The 25,226-nt window shown below is 34.9% G+C and overlaps 2 protein-coding genes across 7 annotated transcripts in view; both read right to left on the bottom strand.

The window, feature by feature from the left end:
• LOC135844396 (uncharacterized) overlaps positions 1-25,226 on the bottom strand; it is a 141,956-nt gene that overhangs the window by 27,301 nt on the left and 89,429 nt on the right. For 2 of the 6 annotated variants that reach the window (XM_065362578.1, XM_065362577.1), the window contains exons 2-3: positions 13,228-13,397; positions 10,683-13,135 (exon numbers count right to left, since the gene is read on the bottom strand). The exons of 3 other annotated variants lie outside the window; for them this stretch is intronic. In XM_065362578.1, the coding sequence (XP_065218650.1) occupies positions 11,268-13,135; positions 13,228-13,312 (1,953 nt within the window). In that variant the 5' untranslated portion in view covers positions 13,313-13,397 and the 3' untranslated portion in view covers positions 10,683-11,267. Of the gene's footprint in view, positions 1-409; positions 2,858-2,946; positions 3,091-10,682; positions 13,136-13,227; positions 13,398-25,226 lie in introns of those variants that run through there. One more of the 6 variants, XM_065362592.1, reaches the window with a different exon arrangement.
• LOC135845533 (uncharacterized) lies at positions 4,494-7,362 on the bottom strand. Its single transcript, XM_065364143.1, has 2 exons — positions 7,092-7,362; positions 4,494-7,002 (listed from the first exon to the last, which is right to left on the bottom strand). The coding sequence occupies exons 1-2, from the start codon at positions 7,174-7,176 to the stop codon at positions 5,180-5,182; spliced, it is 1,908 nt and encodes a 635-aa protein (XP_065220215.1). The 5' UTR covers positions 7,177-7,362; the 3' UTR covers positions 4,494-5,179.

Raw genomic sequence — 25,226 nt, 5'->3', positions numbered from 1 at the left:
AAATAAAATTCTCGACCTTTTTTTTTTTGAAAATCTCTTCCTAAGAAAATCACCCAACATCCTTCATTCAACCGGTTGCAGTTTTTTATTTCTCAGTCGAAAATTACACGCTTACATTGCGCAAAGTACCCTCTTCCTTTGTTTTCGAGGAATAATCATTCAACAGCCACAACCTCAGTTTTAATTCATCTATAAAACAAAATACTGAACACGAAATTTTCAATTTTTTCATAAAAATTTCAGGAATAGAACCAATTTGTAAGTAAATACATGAAAAATGAATTAGTTAGAGATGGCAAATTTTATGCTCTAACAGTAGGTACCTACAATTTTGTTCCTATTTATTTTTTTTGTCGAGCATTCAAATTTTCTCAAAAATGAATCGTTCGTGATAAAAAAATTAATTTTCTCCCAATGCTTTCGTAATGAAAGATCGATTTTTTATGAGAAATAATAGAGAACCCCAATGGCAAAAATGAAAGAGAAAATGATAAAAAGCATGATTTCATCTGTAAAGTGTCATTCAACTTCTTTTTAGAAGCGTTGTTTCATTTTATATCACCAGAAGCGGTTGTTTTAATAGAAGGGAGTATTCTTATCCAAGAAATTGAAATTGCAGACATTTTGATATTTTACTTCACTCTGTTTTGGCTTATAGTATACGTGAATGTTCACCCATTCGTTTTCAACTCTCCTCTGCTTACCTCACCCAATCATGAACGAGAAAATGCTTCGAAAAAATAATACATTCACTTCATTTTGTTTGAAAAAAGTGAATTTTTTAAAAATCATTTTTAAAACGCAAGTTTACAAATTTCGAATACATCAGCAAAATTTTATGAAGAATTCCCCACGAAAAAAAATTGCAGCTCACGAGGCCCGTGGCTCGATAATAAGTAACTAGTCTAATAAGGAAGAAACTAATCTACTCGTAAATTGAAACATTACGACAAGAACAATTTCAAGTTCAACAAATACAATACAAACTTAAATTAATATAAAAATTCGTCGAAATAAATTTTACAAGTTGAAAAATGAACAAAAAACGATAAAAAATTCCGAATAAGAGACGATCACTCGATGGCTAGGCCTAATTGCTCCTTCAACTTTCCTATATCACTTTTCGATTTAAGAAACTGTCCGATGAATTCATCCACATTATTCAAGCGTTCATCGACTATTAATTTCTTCACGTTAACGATACCTTCGGGCGATAGAATAAGTTTTCTTTTAAATTTAGCGGCCAATTGGACGGGCAAACCATCGTCTATTATTTTATTCAAATCGTCTTTCGTCGGATTCAAATGTATTGCGCACGCTTCTAAGCCTCCATTCGATAAAAGTAGCTTACTTTTATACTTTACAACAATATCTGGATACGATGCTATGAGCGGTGCCAGAAGTTCATTTAAAAAATCTAAATCTCCACCATAATAATCTCCCAAGCAAATTCCATCGAGATACTTCAATAGTGACCGTAAAATGTTTCGTATACGTTGATCCGATTTGGGATCGGTTTTCGGATAACCAAAATTCAACAATTCCAACAGCCATTCCAGTAAGTGATCTTTCATCGCTCGTTTGCAAATTTTTCTAAAATAGGGACGTTTAGCTATAGCTGATTTGAATCTATTCGATTCGGCTGGGTTCGGCGAGCATAAGTCTATCAATTTTCCGAGCGATTCTACGTCTGGTAAAAAAAAATAATAATTGTCGCATAAAAAATGTCGGCAAAAATCTTTAAAAAATATTGTTTTTGTGATTTCTTGTTTCACATCAATAGAAACGGCATCTAATAAAACCGTCGATAGGAAAGTAAGACAGTTTTGGTTTTTGTAGATCTGTTTCTCGAACCATCTTAATAATAATCCGATGAAGAGGTGATCGGGGTACTTATAGAAATCAGGCTTGAAATCATTACGAGCGGTGTTCCATATTTCGGTCAATATTACTCCTGCCGTTTCCTTGCCTATAAGTTGGTTGAAAAGAGGTGCGAATTCTTGTGGAGGAATGAAATCACGAACAGCATACCACGTTGAAATGGTATCGGTATAGGCACGTTCAACATCATCACATGATGCGAAATTCTTCATAACTTCGTAAGCGTTTTCCGTAACCACGGTAAAAACTTGGGTTTGACTCAGCTTGATTAGGATTAATTTCTGAAAACGTACGCCATGTTGTCTAATCAACCAAGTAGCAACAGCAACTCGTTGCTCAGCGTTTAGACGATCGAAAAAATACTCGATTGCTGGCCAATTATTGACGGCAGGTAGCTCAATCATGAAGTCGTCGATAGATCGATATGCTGGCACAGGTATTTCGTTCAATGTTTGGGTGCAATGACATTTCCAGTAGTAGATTAAAGTATTCGAGTCAAACGTCATTTGATTCACTTGATTTCTTACTTCTAAAGTAGGCCACATTCTTTCTATCTCATCTCGTAGGCAAAACGTACACGCTAAACAGAACTTCTCCATGGGAGACCATTCCTCTGATTTCAACAGATTCCGAATCGTCTTAATCACATCGATCGATCCGTCAGGATGCCAAACAATGTAGCTGATGAATTGATACATGCATGACTTTTGTTCTCGGTTGAAGAATACGGTTCGAAATAGATAAGGTAATTCTGACCTTACAGCGTGGAAACGGCTCGCGATACCTTCAGCTAACGGTTTTGGTACATTCAACGCTTTCAAAAATTCGAGTCCTTTAATTCTTAACGATGTACTAAAATACCATTCGTTGTAATTTACGAAGGTTTTTTCCAACTCGACGACGGATCCATTGAGTAACGCGACTGCCACGGTAACTGATGCCATTGCTTCTAACCTGGGCACAGTGGTCGATTTAGCTAAAACAATTGAACGAAATCCTTCCATCAGTCGATTGTTGAAATCAATCTAGGAAATTCGGATGTCAGTACGGTGATTAAAAACTTACGAAAAAGCGTATTCCCGTCAGAACTTGAGCCAGATTCATGATCATTATAATCCATTTCCATAGCGGAGTTGAATGATGAAACAATACGAAATTATTCGAATTTCCACGTAATAAAGAAGTTATAGATAGGTAATCGAGCAGCACCTGGTTTTAAAACAGATACTTATTTTAATACAAGTGAAAATCGAGATTTGTTACTAAGATATTTATTCTATAAAAATTAGAATTGTTTTTGAAAAACAAAACAAATGGTAATCTACATATACATAATTATAATTCATTAACGTCATGCATTATTTTCAGAAATGGAGGAATATTATAATTATATGTATTATTCAAAATAAAATGGTGCCAATTTATTGATCATTATTGGCAATTTCAAAAAAGCAAAAAAAATTAAGCCATAAACTTTGTAAATTTTTTTTTGGTTTTTCGAAATTTACAATAATGGCAAAAAAAATTGGCACCACCGTATTTCGCAATATTTCCCCATGTTTCAGAAATTATATCTTTCGATGTTTTGGCTTAATTATAACGCGAAATATTCGAGAAGAAAAAATTTTCAAAACACGAATTCACCCCAAAAAAGGATTTGTAAATTTTCAATCACTCGGTAGAATCCTTAAAATGGCCTTGGATTTTGATAGTAATGGCCTAGATCGACAAAAGTGTTCGCATTCTCTAATATCACTTTTTGAAACTGGATCAGTTTTCTCAAAACGAGTTGGGAAGATACCAGATCGAAAGATACACGACTTTTTCGAAAGTTCTTTCTCTTTGAGGGCCATTCTCCCTTTCAGGAACATGTCTCCTTTGAATTAGGTTAAAATCCTACAACATTCAAATGCATACTCAAAGTAGGTAATTATAGGTATCAATTTTTTCAGATAATAATCCGATTGGAGGAACCATCAAGTATACAGATGTACGTAAAAGGGATCAGATTGAAAAAAAAAGCCATTCAAACGTTTTATTCGATGCATAGCATGACTTCAGCATTTTTCTTCAAATCAGTCCTCAAATTAGGTGGAGGGGGTGCCCTGTTTCATCGAGAGTCTACATTTAGAAAATGGTATACTTCAAATCAGCACTAAAAGTCACGTCAGTGGTAATTTTACACAATTTTAAATCACAGTTCGCACATACAGCGCAATTTTGGAATTTCGAGCTTTCAGTTGCGAAGTTCAACTGTCAAATTCTTTCTGAATCAGATTCTAATACGTTTTCGAACAGTATAAAATTAGTTTTTCAAATTCAAGTTCATGTAATCCTGCTGAAGTTGAGCAAAAAGTACTATGACGAGACGATAAACAACGGCCCTTCTCCCCTTTCACTTCACTTTTTAAACATTGAGTTCTTATTCTTACCCTAAAATTCAGAAATTTTTTCTACGTCCAGTTGAGGTCTTTTGGTTTGTCCATAATTTTCTGTTAGATCTCATCACATTTCAAAAAAAAAAAAAAAAAAAATACTATAACGACCTATTCCAGTGTGTACAATAATTATTCTGAATTTGAACAAAAAAATATTAAAATGTATTCGTAAAACTTACTGTAATTTCATTCTCAAAACTACTTATAAGAAATTTAACAACATAAAATACTCGTACTTACAATAGAATATAAACAGTTCATATCTTTTTTTTGTTATCAACTCAAATTTTAATACTATGTAACCTTACATTAGAGAAACAGAACCACTTATTCTATCGACGTCTGATGTTTAAAATTCAAATCAGACTATCGCATATAAAATTCATAACAATTCATAACAATCAACAATTCAATTTCGGCTCACGGTAATTTTTTAAATTTTATTACGAAAGAGAAATTAGGTGTCGCCTATCGATAGATTTTCTCTAGTTAGGATTAGTCATCGAATATTACACAGAAAAAATTGCTTAAGATTTACGTTACTTCAACTGAAATTCAAAATATAATAATTTAAAAAATTTTCCAACTTAATTATTGAATATGGAACATTCTGGGAAAAAAATCAAACTAAGAAACATTTCGGCTAGGCTACAAAACATAATCATAACTATTCACAAAATTTTTCACTTTTTTTTAATTGAAAATGTCGAGGATTAGGCAATAGTTGAGAAAAAAAAGAAACATAAAAAACCAAACGAAACAGAAAAGTCAAAGCAAACACTTCGAAAAATTGAACCGGAATAACGCAAACTTAATCTTATAGCAACCAAACAAAAACAAATTTCAGTAATTGAAAATAATTACAATAAGAACTCCATAAACTTTCTCCTCGTCTTCGTATGAACATCACGCTTTCCGTCTTTCAGACGATCGATCAATAACGTCCTCAAAATGCTCCTATCAGCGTCAGACTCGAGAAACAAACGAGCCCATTTTTCCGCATTACTCGAGTGTCCATCGACTATCATACTCTGCACCTTATCGATCCCTTCGCACGAAAAAATAATCCTATTTTTAAACTTGGCTGCCGAATTGACTGGAAAAGCATCGGCTATAATTTCAACCAATGCATCATTCGTCGAATCGAACAAATTCAAACAAACCTTGAAACCAGCACGTGACTTGAGCAGTTTACTTTTGTAGTCGGTAATGATTTCCGGATACGAGGACGCTAGCGGAGCCAGTAAATCAGTCACTTGCTTTAAATTTCCAGCCGAATAATCCGTCAAGCATTTCTGATCGAGGTTTCCTAAATGCTTGCCCAACAATTTACGCACCAATTGTAACGATGAAGGATCTGTTTTTGTGAAGACCACATTCAACAGGTTCGCCAACTCTTGAATTTTATGTTTGACTATCAATGATTTGCAATGCGGACTGAAATACCAGCTTTTGGTGAGCGATAGTTTGAATTTTGCTAATTCTTCTACATCGGTAAAGCATAAATTCAACAAATGGTCGAGTAATTCTGAAGAATTTTTAAGAATACATCTTTTGCAGCACGTGTTGAAAAATACCTTCTTCGTTATTTCTCGTCTAATCCCTACACTAACATGGTCCATTAATACGGTTGAAAAAAAATCCGGACTCTGCTTAGGCCTCCATTCGCACAATTGCAGTATTCCGATAATGAAATCATCATTGTCGTAGCTCAATAGATAATGCTTTAAATCGTCGCGAGAAGTTTTCCAAATTTCAATCAAAACGAACTCTTCGGCAGGGTTGTTCAGCAGCACCCCGAATAAATCAAGGAATTGCTGTTCGGTGACGTAATCACGAAATTCATACCACGTTGAAATTGTTAAATCATTCTTGTAATCATCTATACTTCCGTAAGAGGTGTAATTATCTATGATTTCGACACCTCTATTCATGATCACACGCAGCCGTTGAGATTCGTTAAGCTTCGCCAATAAGAATTTCTGAAAATCTAATCCGTGATTATCGATCAACCAAATGGCTTGTGTTACTTGTTGTTCGACATCCAAACGGTCAAAAAAGTACTCGATGGCTGGCCAGTTATTAACAAAACGTTGCTGAATCATGAACTCGTCGATGGACATATTTTCCGGTGTTCGGATAATATTCAACTTATCGATACAGTAACATCTCCAATAATAGATTAAAGGATACTCGGAGAACCAGGATTCATCAACGAGGTCATCATCATACTGCACCATGGGCCACAATTTTTCGATTTCTTCTCGCAGGCAATACGTACTAGCAAAACGAAACTTATCCGAAATGGATAATTTGTTAGATTTCAATAAATTCTGAGCCGTTTCTGCGGAATTTATTGTTCCATTGGGATGCCAAATGATGTGATCGATGTGCTGATAAAGCTGATATGCTTCGACACGCTTGAGAAATACTGCTCGATAGATGTATGGGATCCATCCGCTTTGTATATTATAACGCAGAGTATAGAAATTACGCTCGATAGATTCAGCCAACGATTTGGGCACATGTAGTACATCTATCCATTTACTTAGTTCTCTATTCAATCGCGAATACCAGTCATATTCAATTAAATCTGGTCTCGTGACAATGGCGTGATTCCATAGAGCGATCGCTGCGCTAACAGATGCCATTTTTTCCAATCTAGGTGCAGTAGTCGGGTTGCCTACAACAGTTCATTCGAAATGATCAATTACGAGACCATTGCTGAAAAAATTGTTTTGAATAGAATGGCACAAAAATGATTACACTTACGATCAGCTGCTTCAGGTCTGCTATATTCATATTCCCAAAAACTATCGTCGTGTCCACGGTCGCTGGAAGAACTGTCGCTAGACATCTTTTCACCAAAGTCTACGTCGTCGTCGCAATTATAAGCATCCAAAGATCCACAATCGACTGGACTAGTTTGAAAAATATGTATTTCAAATTGTTCCAGTATTCACGCAGCAAGAAATCACATTCAATTATTGAGTCCTGAAGTTGAAACAGATATTTTAATTCAATTTAATTCACTATCAACGCACAAAAGTGTGTATAGTATGTATTCAACGAAAGGACTTTTACAAGCCTTCGATTCCGATTGGTCGAATAAGTATATTTGGGTCAGATTTAGAGAACACGTCACCCACATCTTAGAACCAGAAATTATGAGTCATAGAAATTTGTTTTCTGGTTTTTAGCTAATTTTTGACTCGTAAGAATGTCCGAGATAGTCCTTTGGTTCCAAAATCGTACATTTTTGCAGTGGATTCCAATTCCCGTTCGCTTGAGGAATGCCAATTTTTACAAAAGTTAATGAATAGACTCGAAAAAGACTGAAATCGATTATTTTGAGAGAGGGAGATGCGGTTGCGTTTGACTTCAAAGAACAGAGTAGGTGAATTACGTGTGATTTTCTATAAATTTTTTTAGGGCATGGAAATTGGAATTGACAACATGAATATGTTTTCAGCTACGAAAGTTGATTACGACGCCTCGTAGGGCAATTTAAAATTGCCGACGTATCTAATGATCACTGTGGGCGACACGCTCTTCAATTCGCACAATTTCGACTATATCAGAGTTGATGGGTTGTAAAGGTCCTTTAGTCATTAATCAGGGTGTCCAACAAAATTTCAAAATGAAAAAGTAGGACTTGAGTAGGACTTTTAGCAGGACTTTCAGCAGGTAATTTTTCAAGCACTTATGGAATTTTTTAAGGTGGGGGGAGGGGTCAAAATTAACATTCAAGTTTTTAGCCAAATTTTTGTACAAAATGTTCGCTTTTCTGATGATTTCAAACACCTTATGATTTTATTTAAACAAGTAGACGCCAAAAATATAACATTACACTACAATTTTTCGTTTTATTTTCTCCTAATCAATTTTTAAAAATGAGAATATCACATCTGTTCGCTTGAAATCAAAAACTCGAATTCTTCTATTTCGATTTTAAATATTTCATATTGTTATTTGCTTCAAAATTTTGAAATTCGAATTATTTTTTTTTTGGAAAAAATTAAAATGAAAATTCACTCGGGCAAAAGCTCTCAAGAATCATTTTTTTGATGATGATTTTTTTGGAAAATTTAACATTGGAAAAAGAAAAGCAAACTAACCCGAGCGAAGCGAGGGAAAATCCCGAAAATTAGTTTTTTGAAGGGTATGAAAACGATGTTTTCTTGAATAATAATTATTATACCTATGAAGAAATTTATCATTTTTGTTTCAAAAATTTTAAAATCCAAATGATTATTTTAAAAAAAATTCAAACTTGGAAAACAAAAGCAAACAATCCTGAATGAAGCGAGGCCAAAAGCTTTCAAAAATTCAATCACGTTTTGAGAAGTAAAAATGAAAAGTTTCTTTATGAAGAGAGGAGTTTATTTTTCTGAATCAAACTTTGAACATTTCTTGAATTTGAACAATAAGTTTTCTACGCGGGAACAGAAGATGCAAATAGCCCGAGTAAAGCGAGGGCAAAATCTCTCAAAAATGTGTAATTTAAAATTTAAAAAAGTCGACAAATGAGCCTTTTTCTGGAAAATTTGTTCAAAATTCTGGAAAAATTGAAAGTTTGAAAAAGTCTTAGTGAAAAAAAAGTAGGACTCCTGGATAAAATTATTGAAAAGTAGGACTTTAGTAGGACTAATAGGACCAGTAGGGCCTGTTAGACACCTTGTTAATCATTAGCAGTGCTCTTACTCAATTTTTTTTGTAAAAATTTAGAAAAGTAACCTCATGTATCCAAGAGTGACAAAACGTGAGAAAAACATTTCAATTTAGAGAAAAATCCCTCCCCCCTCACTCCAAAAACTGAGCATTTCAAATTGCAACGTTCTGGTCAACATTAAAATCCAATCATGAAACTACTTTTTTTTTATTTTTGTCGAAAATTTTGGATAAAAACGTAAGATTTTTGCAATTCCCGAAAAAAAAACAGTTTTCGGCAAGAATCTAGACTTGAACAATTTTAGCTAAAGAAAGGCTTTCTGGATGTTTCTGGTAAGAAACTGACACTTTTGAACAATTTCTGAAAAAAAAAATATGTACCTACTACCTACCTACGTGAAATTTTTGACAATATTATCTAAAAGCAAGACTTTGATGATCTTTGTAACAAAGCAGGATATTTTGGGAATTATTGGAAAAAAAGTGATACGAGTTACTTATTAACAGTTTCAAATTCTGACAAAAAAGCGAGACTTTTGGGTTATTTTTTAAAAAAATGAGACGTTTAGGAAATTTGGATTTTGATGGTAATGGTCTAGATCAACACAGATTCTCAAATACCATTATTTATTAAACTGGGTCATTTTTCACAACAAGTTGAGTAGAGGCTATTGCGAAAGAACACGACTTTTTCGAAAGTTCTTTCTTTTTGAAGGTCATTTTCCTTTTCAGGAACATCTCCAGAGCTAACATTTTTTTTGAGTGATTTCAAGCTCAAAAGTAATGTCTCCATTGAATTAGGTTAAAATCCTCCATTTTTTTTCGCGATCCCCCCTGGTGGTCATATATTCAACGCTTTCAAATGCATACTCAAAGTACGTACTACATACGTACCTATAGGTATCAATTTTTTCAGTTAATAATCCGGTTAGAGAAGCCATCAAGTACATAAGTGCAAGATGGATCAAATTGAAAAAAAGGTCATATTCTCCTTCAGCATCTTCAAAAACTTGAACTATTCGACACATTGCAAGACTTCAGCTTTTCTCTTCAAATCTGTCCACAAATTAGGCGGAGGAGGTGCCCTATTTCATCAAGAGTCTTCATTTAGAAAATGATATGCTTCAAATCAGCCCTAAAAGTCACGTCAGTAGTAATTATTACATGATTTTAAATTACAGTTCGCACCCGCAGCACAATTTTGGAATTTCAAGCTTTCAGTTGGAAAGTTCAACTGTCAAATTTTCAATAGGTACTAAGAATATTAAACACGTTTTCGAACAGTGAAATTAGTTCTTTAAATTCAAATTCATGTAATCCTACTGAAGTTGAGTAATAAGTACATACAATATGAAGAGACGAGTGTACGAAAGACAATAAACAACCCCTTCTCTCGTTTCACTTCACTTTTTGAACATCAAAGCTTTGGCCAGGGAAATTAAACTGAAATTTAGAAATTTTTTCCAAGTACCTATGTAAATCTCATCACATTTCAAAAACAAAAAAAAAATTAGCGACTCATTCCAGAGTCAGTAGGTAGATAATCATTAATCATTCTGCATTTGAACAAAAAAAAAGTATTCGTAAAACTTACTGTAATTTCATTCTCAAAACTACTTACATATGTATAAGAAATTTAACAACATGAAATATATAACCAAATACAAACAGTTCATATCATTTGTTTGTTACCTCAAATTTTAATACTAAAACTAATGTTACCATACAATACTTATTCTATCGACGTCTGATATGTAAAATTCCAATCAGACTATCGCATATAAAATTCAAGATAATTCAAAACAATTAAATTTCGGTTCGCGGTAATTTTTTCACATTTATTACGAATACGTATTACATTATTTCTCAAGAGAAATTAGGTGACGCCTCTCGATCGATTTTATCTAGTAAAAATAATTAGTCACCGAATATTACACAGAAAAAAATCGCTTATACCTTAAATTATTTCAACTGAATTGTAAATCTAATTTTAAAAACTTTCAAGCTTAATTGAATGACAAACATTCTGAGAAAAAAAACTAAACTAAGAAACATTTAGGCTACAATTACATAATCACAACTATTCACAAACTTTTTCACGTCTTTTTTTTTGAAAATGTCAAGGAATAAGCAATATGTAGTTGAAACAAAAGAGAAATATGATAACCCAAACGAAACAGAAAAATTAAAGCAAACATTTCGAAAAATAGAAATGGAATAATGCTAACTTAATCTTAAAGAAACCAAACAAAAAAAAAATCAGTAATTAAAAAATCATTACAATAAGAAATCCATAAACTTTCTCCTTGTCTTCGTATTAACATCACGCTTTCCTTCTTTCAGACGATCGATCAACATCGTTCTCAAGACCGTTTTATCGGAGTCAGATTCGAGAAATAAGCGAGCCCATTTCTCCGCATTACTCGAGTGTCCATCGATAATCATTTTCTGCAGCTTACCGACCCCTTCGCACGAAAAAATAATCTTATTTTTAAACTCGGCCGCCGAATTGGCTGGAAAAGCATCGGCTATAATTTCAATCAAAGCTTCATTCGTCGACTCGAACAATTTCATGCAAACTTTGAAACCAGCACGTGACTTGAGCAGTTTACTTTTGTAGTCTGTAATGATTTCCGGATACGAGGACGCGAGCGGAGCCAGCAAATCAGTCACTTGTTTTAAATTCCCAGCCGAATAATACGCCAAACACTTCTCATCGAGGTTTCCTAAATGCTTGTCCAACAATTTACGCGCCAATCGTAACGATGAAGGATTTGTTTTTGGGAAAACTGCATTCAACAGGTTGGCCAGCTCTTGAATTCTGTGTTCGACAACTAATGATTTGCAATGCGGACCGAAGTACGAGGTTTTGGTGAGCGATAGTTTGAATTTCGCCAATTCTTCTACGTCGAAACAGGATAAATTCATTAGCTGGTCGAGCATATCTGATTCATGGTCGAGTATCCATTTTTTGCAAGTCTTGATGAAAAATGCCTTCTTCGTTATTTCTCGTCTAATGTCTACACTAACGTGATCCGTCAATACTGTTGAAAAAAGATCAAAGCCCCGATCAGGCCAACCTTCGCACATTTCCAATATTCCGCTAAGGAAATCATCACTGCCTCGGCTTAAGAGATGGCGCTTTAAACCTTCGCGACAAGTGTTCCAAACTTCGATCAGAACGACTTTTTCGGCAGGATTGTCCACCAGCACTTTGAATAAATCAACGAATTGCTGTTCGGTGATCACATCGCGAAATTCATACCACGTTGAAATTGTTAAAAAGGGAAAATCATCCCTGTAATCGAGTTCATGTCCGTCGCAAGAGTGGTAATTATCTATGATTTGGATACCTCTATCCGTGATCACACGCAGACGTTGAGATTCGTTAAGCTTTGCTAATACGAATTTCTGAAAATATAATCCGTAACGATCGATCAACCAAATGGCTTGTGTTACTTGTTGTTCGGCATTCAAACGGTCGAAAAAGTACTCGATGGCTGGCCAGTTATCAACTGAACGTTGCTGAATCATGAACTCGTTGATGGACGTATTTTCCGGTGTTCGTAGAATATTCAACCTATCGGTGCAGTAAGCTTCCCAATAACAGAATAAAGGACACTTTTTGAGCATGAAGTTTAGAAAGACCTCAGCAACGGCGTTAGCAGCGGCGTTATTCTCGTCTTTCGCTTCTTTCATCATGGGCCACAATTTTTCTATTTCTTCTCGCAAGCAATACGTACAAGCAAATTTGAACTTATCCGCAATCGGTACTTTGTTAGATTTCAATATATTTCGAACCGTTTCCGCCGAATTGATTGTTCCATTGGAATGCCAAACGATGCGGCCAACGTGCTCGTAATGCTTATATGGGTCGACTTGCTGGTTGAATACTGCTCGATAGATATAAGGGATCCATTTGTTTTGTATATTATAACGCAGAGTGCGAAAATTAAACTCGATAGATTCAGCTAACGGTTTGGATACCTTTAGCACTTTTAGCCATTCACCGAAATCTCTAACCAATTGAAATACCGGGTCGTATGCAATTAACTTTGGTCTCGTGACAATGGCGTTATTCCATAGAGCGATCGCCACGCTAACAGATGCCATTTTTTCCAACCTAGGCGCAGTAGTCGGCTTGCCTGGAACAGTTCATTCGAAATAATCAATTATACGAGATCACTGGTGAAAAAAATTGCTTCGAATTAAATGGCTCAAAAATTATTAAACTTACCATCAGCTCGTTCAGGGCTGGTATATTCACGTTCCCAGCGACTAACGTAGCGGTCACTATCGCTGGATTCGCCGTCGCTAGACATCTTTCCACAATCGACTCGAATGATTTGAACAATACTTCGAATTATACCAGTTTTCACGCGACAAGAAATCACATTCAATTGAGTCCTGGAGTTGAAACAGATACATATTTTGATTCAATTTAATTCAATCCAACTAAATTCACTATCGACACACAAATAATAATAATAATTTATTCAACGAAGGGGACTTTTACAACCTGTCAACTCCGATTGGTCGAGTATATACGAAGAATTTGAGTCAGACTGAGAGAGCAGAGCACGCTATCTACATCGAGATAGTAGTCCTTTGGTTTCAAAATCGTACATATTAACAGTCGATTCCAATTCCCATAGGCTTGAGGATGTCAATTTTTGCTAGAGGCAATGGATCGACTCGAAAAAGGTTGTAATCGATTTTTTTAAGAAGGGGAGACGCAGTTCTTTCTATAAATTTTTTTAGGGCATGGAATTGACGACTGTCGACTTGATTATGTTTTCAGCTGCCAAAGTTGATTACAACGCCTTGTAGGGCGATTTAAAATTGCTGAAAAATCGAAAAATCAACTTCGGCAGCTCGAAATTACTCTTCCAATTCGCAAAATTTCGATTCAATTGGAGTTGACGGTTGTAAAGATCCCCTTGTCAGTAACATTAGCAGGGTTCGTACTCAATTTTTCTATGAAAAAGTAATTTCAGTAACCAAGAAAGTAACCAAACGTGAAAAAAAGTTTCAATTCAGAGAAAAATTCCACTCAAAAAAACTGAGCACCTCAAATTGGAACGTTCTGGTCAAAATTAAAATCCAATAATGATACTCGATAAAAATAACTTGGACAATTTTGGCAAAAAGCAAGAATTCATTGAAATTATTGGCAAAAATTGATACTTTTTTTCTATTTTTGTCGAAAAATTAGGTACCTAGACCATTTTGGAACGTTTTGATAAAAGCGCGAGACTTAGGTAATTTTTTGCAAGAATCGAGACTTAGACAATTTTAAATGAAGAAAATGCTTCCTCAGTAATTCTGGCGAGAAACCGATACTTCTGAACAATTTTGAAAAAAAACAATACCTGTGTATAATTTTGAAATTAGCGATTTATGCCAAATAATAGTGAGAGTTTTTGGACATTGTTGGCAGAAAACGAAACCTTGACACGTCAACAGTAAATTTAGCAAATGGCACGGTTCTTCAGTAATTTTCAGGGGAAATGCGAAACTTTTTCAAAATATTTTCTCTAAAAAGCGAGAATTATTGTCAATTTTTGAGAAAGCAAGAATTTTTGACAATATTTTGTAAAAAACAAGACTTTGATAATTTTAGTAAAAAAGCAGGATATTTTGGAAACTAATGGCGAAAAAGTGATATTTTTTGAAAGTTGCTGATCCCTAAAAAAAAAAGCAGACACCTTTGGGTAATTTTTGAAAAAATTGAGACCTTTTGGAATATTTTCGCGAAACAGCGACTACTTGCAGCTATTTTTAGCACGAAATGTGAGATTTTTTTGGGAATTTTGACAAAAGACGGGATTTTTTATTATTTTTGCAGTTTGCGAGACTTTTACAATTTTTGCAAAAGCAAGACTTTGTAGCTAACTGCGAGTCTGGTGAGTGTAGTCAGTCGGAAACTAATAAAAAAGGGTACACATTCGCAAATTATTCACACTTATTGATACGAGTAAGATTTCTTTTTCTTCAAGACGAATGAAAAAAATTGATTATTTGAAAACTTGAAAAAATAAAAGAGTAACTTTAGTAAGTTAGTTAGGTTACTTGAACAGTAACCAAGTACGAGCCCTGAATTACATAGTACACTAATTTCGAAGAATTTATCACATTCAATAATTTGATAATACTAATAATATTATTGTCAATTTATAAAATAAACCATAGAATATCACCACTTTATCAGAATGCTTTAAAACAATAGTGCTCACTTCTCACTTTGCTTACAATACAAAGTAAATATGTACCAGATGCCAACTACAACAAAAATGAGTATTTTGGATTGGGACAACACAAAGTTGAAAAATAATCTAAAAACGTGTCACTATAAGCAAAACATTCAGACGTTTGATTTTATTTTTCGAATTTCAAAAAATTGTAAGGTGGCATTATGGCCTCACTGTCCTCTCAGTGCATCTTATAACGATTCTTAAGTTGGGGAAGATCCTATAGGACTTGGTAAATCCATCCTTTAGGTCTTGACAACTTAGGGATCGTTTGATTTATTAAGGTAAAGTGTAGGTACTTGCGAATTCGAATATTATCGAATACCATTTGGGTGGTCCGAATAATATTCCATCACACCGGGGGGGTCCGCGCCAATATTATTATATGGGCGGAGAATTCGCGTAATTACATCTATTTTATGATTGGCTAATATATTTCCCCCATCTCTTGGTAAAAGTAGCGCGAGCCTATCAGCTTTCGAGATCGATTTAGGAACTTTTAGGTGCTTTAGGTATAACTTTAGCTAGGTTCGATCTCGAAATCACTTCTTGTTCGTTCGTCGAGTTGTAGATACGTGAGTGTAGTATAGACCAATACTTAGGCGATCTATGAATCGGTGGACTAGAGCATTTGGTCCGTTTTCCTTCGACTTAATCGTTTGAAAACGTATTCTTATCTCCTTTCTACCCTTTTTAGGGTTCGGTTAATTAGTATTTTCATTGGTTAATTTGTGGCTTAATATAGCAATCAACCACCTCATCTTAGTTGCCCTGTCGTGGAATTGTGATTTATTAAGTTCTCATTGGTGAATTAGTGGTGAATTTACGTGATTAGGCGGTCGAGCATAGTGTCTCTGTTCTAATTACGCTTTCTGGTAAAATCTTAAATTGGTGAATGTATATATTTGAAGAAAACCTTATAATTAAGAGAATGTAATTTGTTACACCGATTACATTGGAGAAACTAACGAATGTGTTTTATTCCGCGAAAGTGGACCTAATTGATACATTAGTTGGTATTTTATGTTGACGTATCCGACGCGATCGTAATAGCCGCAGAGCTAGCAAGGGGTAAGTGCGAATAAGTTCTTTCTTGATATTGCAAAGAGTCGTATCAGACTTCTGGCAATCTTTCACCTGCTAAGGAATATTTCTCATCCTCCTCACTATTACCTTACGTGCACGTATACACTCTAACATTGGCGCCCAAACGTTCCTTTTATGTGCGAAATTTTATTAGTGCTTGTGCTCTAAGTGGCAGTTACAGCACCAATCACTGTAAAGCTTCCCTTAAAAGGTAAGCACGAACTTGCGAGACAGATTTTATATTCAAATATCTGTGACATCTGGATAAAAAATCTGTGAGATTTTTACCATCAGAAATCTAAAGTTCTAAGTGGAGAACTTCCGATTAAGCTTAAAAATATCTGAACTTATAAGCACAGGTATTTTTTCGTTTAATTTTCAAGAAAAAACAAGCTTCGTATGATTTTTAAAGTTACATCTGTTTTGAAGAAATTGACTCTGTTCATTTGACTAGCTGATCGTATCTGTAACAGGCGAGAAGTAATTTTGGAATAGAACAGACTGAATTGGATTTGAAATTGAAGACACTAAAAAATTATAATTGAAGTGCATAATTCCAACTCATAAAGTTGCTCATTGTGAGGGAATTATTTTATAAAAAAAAAAAAAAAAAATCAATCAGAATCATGATTTTCTCTGTCTATCTGAACTAACTAGGAACAGATAGTCCGTGAATTTTATCCTTAATTTTCTACTTACGAAAATTCTAAGTGGCAGCAAGATTTAACTAAGTAGCTTCCTACCAAAATTCTCCTTTTCCTACACTTTCTACCTATGGTCAGTTTTTAAGTGGCAATAAAGATTGAAAATAGGTAGCATCCTACCTTTTGGATTCCATCAAGAAACGTTTATTTTAAGATCAGAATAAACAAATTAATGAAAACTGTGCAAATTTTCAGTCTCGTAACTGAAAAAGTTGATTTAAACATCAAAAAATCAGCAAATCTAGAGGAAACGAGAAGAAGAAAACTGTTACATTCCAAGGGAAATATTTCATGAGAAAATTGGCGCGAAAATTGGCGCGAAAAATCGACCACACATAATTTTTTCCGTTACAAGAAACGGATAAAAAGATCGCACCATTTTAAATATTCTTTTGTGTTGATTTTGTTACAAATTAATGCAGAAAAATATAAAAATATTCGCAAATTAGAAGTTCTAAATACGAGGGTAAATAGACCACCCTGAATGTGCATCTTTAAACAGAAAATCGGATCGGATAACATTATTCTTTAGTGTATTTGTTTTGTAAAACATCGGCAAATTAACACCAAAAAATACGCAGAATAATTTCAAGAACTAAAATCTGAAAATAAGGGAAAATAGACCACCCACATTTTTCTCATCTTTTATAAAAGAAATCGAATCGTCGTAATATTCCTTTTGTTTGAATGGTTTTATAAAACACCCAAAATTTAAAACGCAAAAATAACAGTTTACATAATCCTATTTACAAAGCTATCCGCCTCGGAACCCCACCACCACCCACAGACGCATTGTCCAGTGCCGATTATCAGCTACCTGAAAAAGGGACAATGCGCCAACCTTCTTACAAACGCTGGTACTCATTTGCAACGAATATTCACGATCTTAAACGGTTGTTAGAAACTCTGGTATTTAACAATAATCGTTTCTAAAAAGATACGTAATAGTCGAGTATAAAAACAGTTCGTGTAGATCACTTTTTCGCCTCTGCTTTAAAGCAGTAGAGAGCAAGAAAACATTGCAACCAGTTAAGTGGAAAAAATGGAACAAACAGAAGAAACAGCAAATGAGTTGCTTCATGAAAACACAGAAAAAGATGTACATAAAAATGCAGAGGAAAAGGGGCATGAGGAAGACAGAAAAGAAGAGGGATCTGAAAAGTTGAAAAAACTATTTCAAACTGAAGAATTTAGGAAAGCCCTAAACACTGAAGTATATAACTGCTTCTATAGCACCTGGGAATGGATAGAAGATATTTATCAAGAGAATAACATCAATTCTGATACGAATAACCTGACTCAAAATAATCAAGAAACCATCCTAGAGATGAGTAAAAAACAGAAAATCAATGAAGAAGCAATTGAAAAAATTGCTACAAACTTACAATCTACGAAAAACGACATCAAGCATTTTGCTCAAACCAGAGATGAGGGGTGCAGAAAAATGATAAGAGATATAAAAGAAATACAACGTAAACTAGAAAAACCACCAGTTGTATCAAACAGAGGTGAATGGCGCAGATGTAAACACAAAATAATTGATCCGAACTGCGTAAAAAACGCAGGAATATTTTTTGCGGATGAAATGCGTCACTTCCCCCATGAATTTCTACAGGACTTTGAAGACTTTTTCAGTGAAATAGACATCTCGGAAGCTCAGATGATCATAGCATTCAAAGCAGTGATTTTGACAAAAAATAAGAATCAGTTCAAAGAAACAATTAAAAATGTCAACTCATTTCATGAAGTAAAAAAACAATTCCTGGCATTTTTTTGGAATATTCAAGCCCAAAATGAAGCAATGATTGAATGTCGCTACAACGCAATATTCGTTGACGACATAAAGACAATGGCCTTTCAGATGATAAGATGGGCAAAAACATTGCGCCACAGAAAATTTCATCATGATGAAGAGGTCATACACCTTCTAACAAACAAGGCTCCATTCCAATACAGGGCAATGATCACTGTAGAAGATCAGAATATTGACCAATTTATAATCAAATTGAGAGAACTAGCTGACATAGAAATTGACCCAAAGAATGAAGTGCCATTCATAATAGGCAAAAAATCTTCAAGCCAAGAATCAAATGAAAATGGTATGCAGAATTCAAAAATTCAAGTACCTGGATATTTGAAGAATTCTCAAAAAATAAGACCACTAGTTCTATCAAGCCCTGAGAAACCACAAGAAAAATTATATTCTCCAGAAAATGACAATAACCACGAGAGAGTTAAATTCAAAACTCCCACCGACACACAGACAATGCCAATGCACTATTTGGAATATGATTCTGAAGAGGATCAATACTATGAATGCAAAGACATAGAGGAAGAAATTCCAATAAATATTCAAGCGATAAGCACAATTGCTGAGATCCTAAAAAACCCAAATAATGAACCATTGGACATGAAAATGCTCACAGGGGCAATTATGAACTTAGCAAAGGTCAGCAAAAGCATAGAAAAAAACCCATCAGAGAGCCAAGGGGCACTTGATAATGACCCTGAAAACATACAAAACATGTTCATAAACTACATTTGGGTAGGTGATGGCATTGCACACTTTCTGAAAAGAGGTCAAAGACACCTCTCAGAAACGCTACCAAACTATGTACGAGACCAGCTAAGCTATGAAGACTTATACGAACGTCTAAAAAACGCTGACTTTCCAAAAAATCAAAAATTCATCGTCGGATCTGGCCAAGTAGAAATAAACTACTCAAAGAAGCCATATGAGGCACTTGAAAAAGAATTACGCAAAATTGTAAGTTTGCTCCTAAACGAAAAGGAAGCTGAATGCGTAATCTTATTATTTCCACTAATTAAACCAAGAACTTATGGTGATAAGGAAATAAAACTATCAAGATACATGAGCTTCAGAGAAATTTATGAACGAACCACCAACGACAATCGGGTACTAGTGTGGAAGAAACCAGCATACCAATACCTAGAAACAGAGAATTATATAAATTCCTATGGCACGGTATGTACAAGACCAAGAACGAATGAAACAAATGAGATCGTACCAATCAATGACAAATTCCACTATGTAGAACCATTAAAGAAGTACTTCCCATTAATTGCAACATACCATGAAATGTTGATGCTACTATCATACCAAATTCAACAATTCGAAATAAGAACATTGAATACAAGAAAAAATCCAGAACATAGGGAAACAAAAGGTGAATTAAAAATCATCTATGACCCCACAACAGTACCACAAATGGACCCTGGTGCCAAAGAATCGCAACTAGATAGCGAAGATGACCTCACTCAAGCAATGAAGGAATTATGCAACGAAGAAAATCAATGCAAACCACAAATGAATGAGTTAAAACGTAAATGTGAACAACAGGTTCCTGTCAAAAAGAGAAAAGTATCCTGGGCAGATGAGGTAAAAATGTTGGAAAATGATACTCAAGGGGCACCAATAAATGCGATAGAAGCAATTGACAACGCTAAAATTGATTCAGAACACTTGAACAAACAGATGAGTGCACAACTGGTAACTCAGAAAACCGAAGATCCAACCTGTGTCATACCAGTTGTGGTTGGATCAAGGACATTAGCGTTACAATTGGACTCTGGAGCACTGCCAAATGCAGCCTCGAAGAAATTAATAGAATCAATACTGAGGGATGCACCTGAGGCAATCAAATTTGTGCCACTTAGGCGCACAGTCCAACTGAGACTTGCTGATAACTCAATAATAAGATCAGCCAGCCACTTAGCAGTCGTCCAAATAAGAATGGGGTCAGATATTGTAGGAGTACCATTCTATATACTCGAATCCCCAGGAAATACATTCATCATGGGAAGAGTATCAATGGACTACCTAAGAATCAAGCTCGATATTCATAACAGAATCGCAAAATTCAAGCCAGAATATGATGAAAAATTTTCCATCCCATTCTTAAGCCAAGATGAAGCACATGAAGCATATTCTCTATTTGGAGTACTGACAAATAGAGGAAGCCACAGAGTGACTAACGATATGACAGCACACACAAGATATGCAGAAATTCGAAAAGAATTGAAAAATGAGAGACTTAAAGCAATCAGAATATTTGAGGATAATCTGAAACAAGATCTTAAGGATGCAGTGCAAGAAGGTAGAATAACCATGGAGCAAGCCATGTTAGGTGAGAAAAAACTGTCAGAATACAGAGACATTTTCAGCCTAAATCCTGGAAAATACAAAGGAGAAAAAGTGAAATTTCAGTTCATACCAGGAGAAGAACACTTAAAACCATGGAGAGGTGAAAAATTCAGACCCAGCAAAAAACTTCAACCTGGTCTGAGAAAAGCGATAGAAAAAATGCTAGCTCTGGATCTAATAAGACCATCACACTCAACCTACATAAATACTTTAGCTCCAGTAATAAAAAAGAATGGAGACATTAGACTCTGTCTGGATGCAGACGAGCTGAACAAGTATTTAAAGAGTGTAATCACAGAACCCAACACAATAGAGAGCATGATTTTTGAAAACCATGGTGATATACACTTCTGCACTTGTGACTTCACGGCAGGATTCTGGCAACGAGAACTTGATGAGGAATCGCAAGAATTTACAGCCTTCCAATATGAGGGGCAAGTCTACCAATTTACACGACTCCCATATGGCTTGACAATATCAAGTGGAGAATTTGTGTACATGATAAATCAAATCATAAGAAGTCAAAAAGGCATCACAAAATATGTCGACGATGTAAAGATCTCAGGCGACACCTTTGAGGTGACTCTACAAAGACTCTTATACGTGTTTGAAATGATACGAAAAAATGGTTTAAAACTGAATCCCACAAAAACACAATTCTTCAGGAATCGTGCTGAACATCTAGGCTTTGTCTTATCAGACAAAGGAATAGAAAAACAAAGTGAGAAAATCAAAAAATTGGATGAATTTGAGAAAAAACATACAAAACATGGCATCTTTTCTTTGAAAAAAAGGAATGAAGTACTAGCACTAGTTGGACTCACTGGACTATACAGAAACTTCATACCACAATATTCTCAAATTGTAAGCCCAATTTATGAACTCACAAAAGGAGACTCACAGAACGTTGAATGGGGAGAAGCCCAACAGAAAGCATTTGAAAAACTCAAAGAAGAGTACCGCAAGGAATTCAAATTAAAACAACCCCCTGAAACGGGTGACCTATACCTAGATACTCAGGTGACGGATGACGCAATAAATGGAGTACTGTTCTACAAAGAAAATGAGGAAAAACAAATAATCATGTTTGTTTCAACATCATTCAAAGAACACCAAAAAGACTTCACATTATTTGATAGGGAAATAATGTGTCTAGTAAAGTGCATTCAAAAACTACAGATGTGGCTACATGGACGTAAAATTCACGTAAGATCAAATTTGCTTCCCATAGTAAATCGATTCCGTGAGATTTGCCAAACACATCGCAAAGCAGCACACTGGATAACAGTGCTAAATTGCTATCATTTAATATATGATATGTTCCATTCAAACAATGCACTTTATAAAGTGAAAGCTCCAGAGTTGGAAATAAATGTGATAGATCAAAGTTTCCAAACTGATCTGGAGCCAATGGCTTTAAATTTCATCGAAGAAAATGTTGCAGAGCTACATGGAAAATTAAATAGAATTGCCGAAGCGCAAAGCTCGGACATTACGTGTCAAAAAATCATGGCAATTCTAGAAGAACAAATCCCAGCCAACAACAAAAAGCAGCGTGATATTCAGAAGTTAAAAATGACAAAATTTGAGATCAAAAATTCTGAATTTGGAAAAGTTCTACACAGAATTTTGGATAATAAATCAAAAGTTCCATGCTTACCAGATGAACTCGTTTTCGATACAATTGACTACCTACACGAATCATACGGACACGTAGGAGCGGCAAAACTTGATGCAATTTTCCGCCGAATATTTTACCATCAATGTTCACTTGCATACATCAGAGAAATATGCAATACGTGCATAGTATGCAAAGTGAACAAAAACTACACAAACTCAAAAATCATTGAGTATGCTCAAATTGAATCGTATGCAATAGGTGATGTCCTATCAGCAGATATTTATGGACCATTACCGGCATTAAAATACCAACCAAAATACCTTTTGGTAGTCAAAGACATTTTTACCAACAAGACGTGGTTGCGCACCTTATTCCAGATAAAGAAGAAAGAAGTATGCCAACAAATGGATACAATAATAAAAGATGCCCATAAGAAAGGCATAAAAATCAAAAAAGTGATCACTGATAATGGATCACAATTCATCTCGAATAGTTGGTACAACTTACTGGAAAATTATGAAATAAAGGCTGCACACACGAATGTATATAACCCTCAATCATCGTCTGTAGAAAGAACGATGAGATGCATTGGAGATAAGATCAGAGTAAAAATAAATAAAAATTATGATCCCTACAAAACTCATCTGGGATGGCACTTACTTATAAGTGAAGTGGAGATAGAAATCAACAACACACCCACATCTTTTGGTTTCAAGCCTAATGAGGCATGGGGCATTCGTGACCAAATAAGTGAAAAATTACCCCACAAACCAACAAAATTTGATTTTCCTCATGAGCTGATGAAAATCAGAAAGAAGATGCTGGAAAAAGATCTACCCTCCACAACATACCAAAAATGCATCGAGACAAAACTAGACCCTGAAAAGGACCTAATATTTGACACAGACGGATACGTCAGAGTGACTGCTGATGGTGCCTGCTCGAAAAATGGCGATGAAAAAGCTATCGCAGGAATCGGCATATGCTTTGCTCCAGATTCGGAACTGAATATTTCAGAAAGAATACTGAACAAGGAATTCACGAGTTCAAATAACCTAGCAGAACTCATGGCTATCTATATAGCACTGAAAATCCTAAGGGCGAATGAAATAAAAAAGGTGAAAGTCTTAAGCGACAGTAATTATGCAATCAGAGCTCTGAACTACACGATTTCCACCTGGCAAACCAACAATTGGAAAAACGCAAAAAATAAGCCAGTACACCATGAGAAACTGTTTAAAAAAATTCTCGAAATCAAATTACAATTTGATAATGTAGAATTCATACACGTCTACGCGCGTAAATATGAATTCACAAACATAATAGCAGACAACCTGGCTAAAAAAGCAGTCTATACGGTTGAACAAAATCAACAAAAAATAAATGAAATGACTGATCATCAGATAATTGAAAACTTCATTCGAGAAAAACGTAGATTAAAACGTATTGAAGAAGAATACGCGTTTAATAAAGCACGCCTTGACCCGATTCTATTAAATCCAGGCGACTGGGTTTTAATGACAAATCACAAACAGTCTAGCGCTGAAAAGAAAACAGCTGCGAAATTATATGAAAAAAGGTCAGGACCATTTGTGATTATTCAAAGAAACGGCCATAATTGCTACCTACTTGAACCAAAGGATGGTAGCGAAACAAATAGAGTAGCCAACATTAGGCAACTCACACCATTCATCTCGAAAGAAAATCTAGAGAAATTACAAAAAGAAACCTGCTTAAAATCAAAACTTGACCCGAGAGATTTAGAACAAAAAATCAGAGATTTCCTAACAGAATACGAAAAAGACCTAGAAGCAGAAGAGGAAGAAGACTTTGAAATTTGCAATAACTCCAGATTGGAAAGAATACCTAAAAATGACTTTGAAAAAGCCTCAGAAATTGTTTATAATGAATTGAACAAGAATGCACGTGCACAGCGTGCAGCGGAAAGAGAAGCCAAGAAGAATGAAGCCGAAACAAGTCATCAGGAAGAAGAAACATCAGAGATTAATGAATCTAACACCGAGGAATCGCCTCTAGAACGAAAACGAGGAAGACCTAAAAAGGCAATTGGAAATGAAAAAGATTCAGGAATAACTCAAAATGAAAATCTTGAAAAAACCACTGAACAAAATGAAGAACCAAAACGAAAAAGAGGACGACCCAAAAAACAAACTGAAGATGAAAACCCCGATGACTTAGAAACAACTAAAGAAGAAAACTCGCAACAAATAAATAGCCAACCTGGAACAAGCAAAACAGAAACTGCAAATGTACACAAAAATAAATCAGAAGAAGAGAAAACTTTAAAAAGCAGAGCAGGAGCAATTCTAGAATACATCCTACCTTTCAAAAGAAAAAGGGAAAAACCAAAAAGATTCATTGAAGAACAGGAAAATTACGATGATATAA

Source organism: Planococcus citri, chromosome 4 (genome assembly GCF_950023065.1).
Source record: "Planococcus citri chromosome 4, ihPlaCitr1.1, whole genome shotgun sequence".
Taxonomy (NCBI): domain Eukaryota; kingdom Metazoa; phylum Arthropoda; class Insecta; order Hemiptera; family Pseudococcidae; genus Planococcus; species Planococcus citri.
This window is presented reverse-complemented; position numbering and strand designations above follow the sequence as displayed.

What these genes read in the sequence shown, in the direction of transcription:
- LOC135845533 (XM_065364143.1), bottom strand. Translation starts at nt 7,176, where the DNA reads ATGTCTAGCGACAGTTCTTCCAGCGACCGTGGACACGACGATAGTTTT. An exon ending in CAGACCTGAAGCAGCTGATC is followed by an intron (nt 7,003 to 7,091) that starts GTAAGTGTAATC and finishes GAACTGTTGTAG; the next exon opens with GCAACCCGACTACTGCACCT.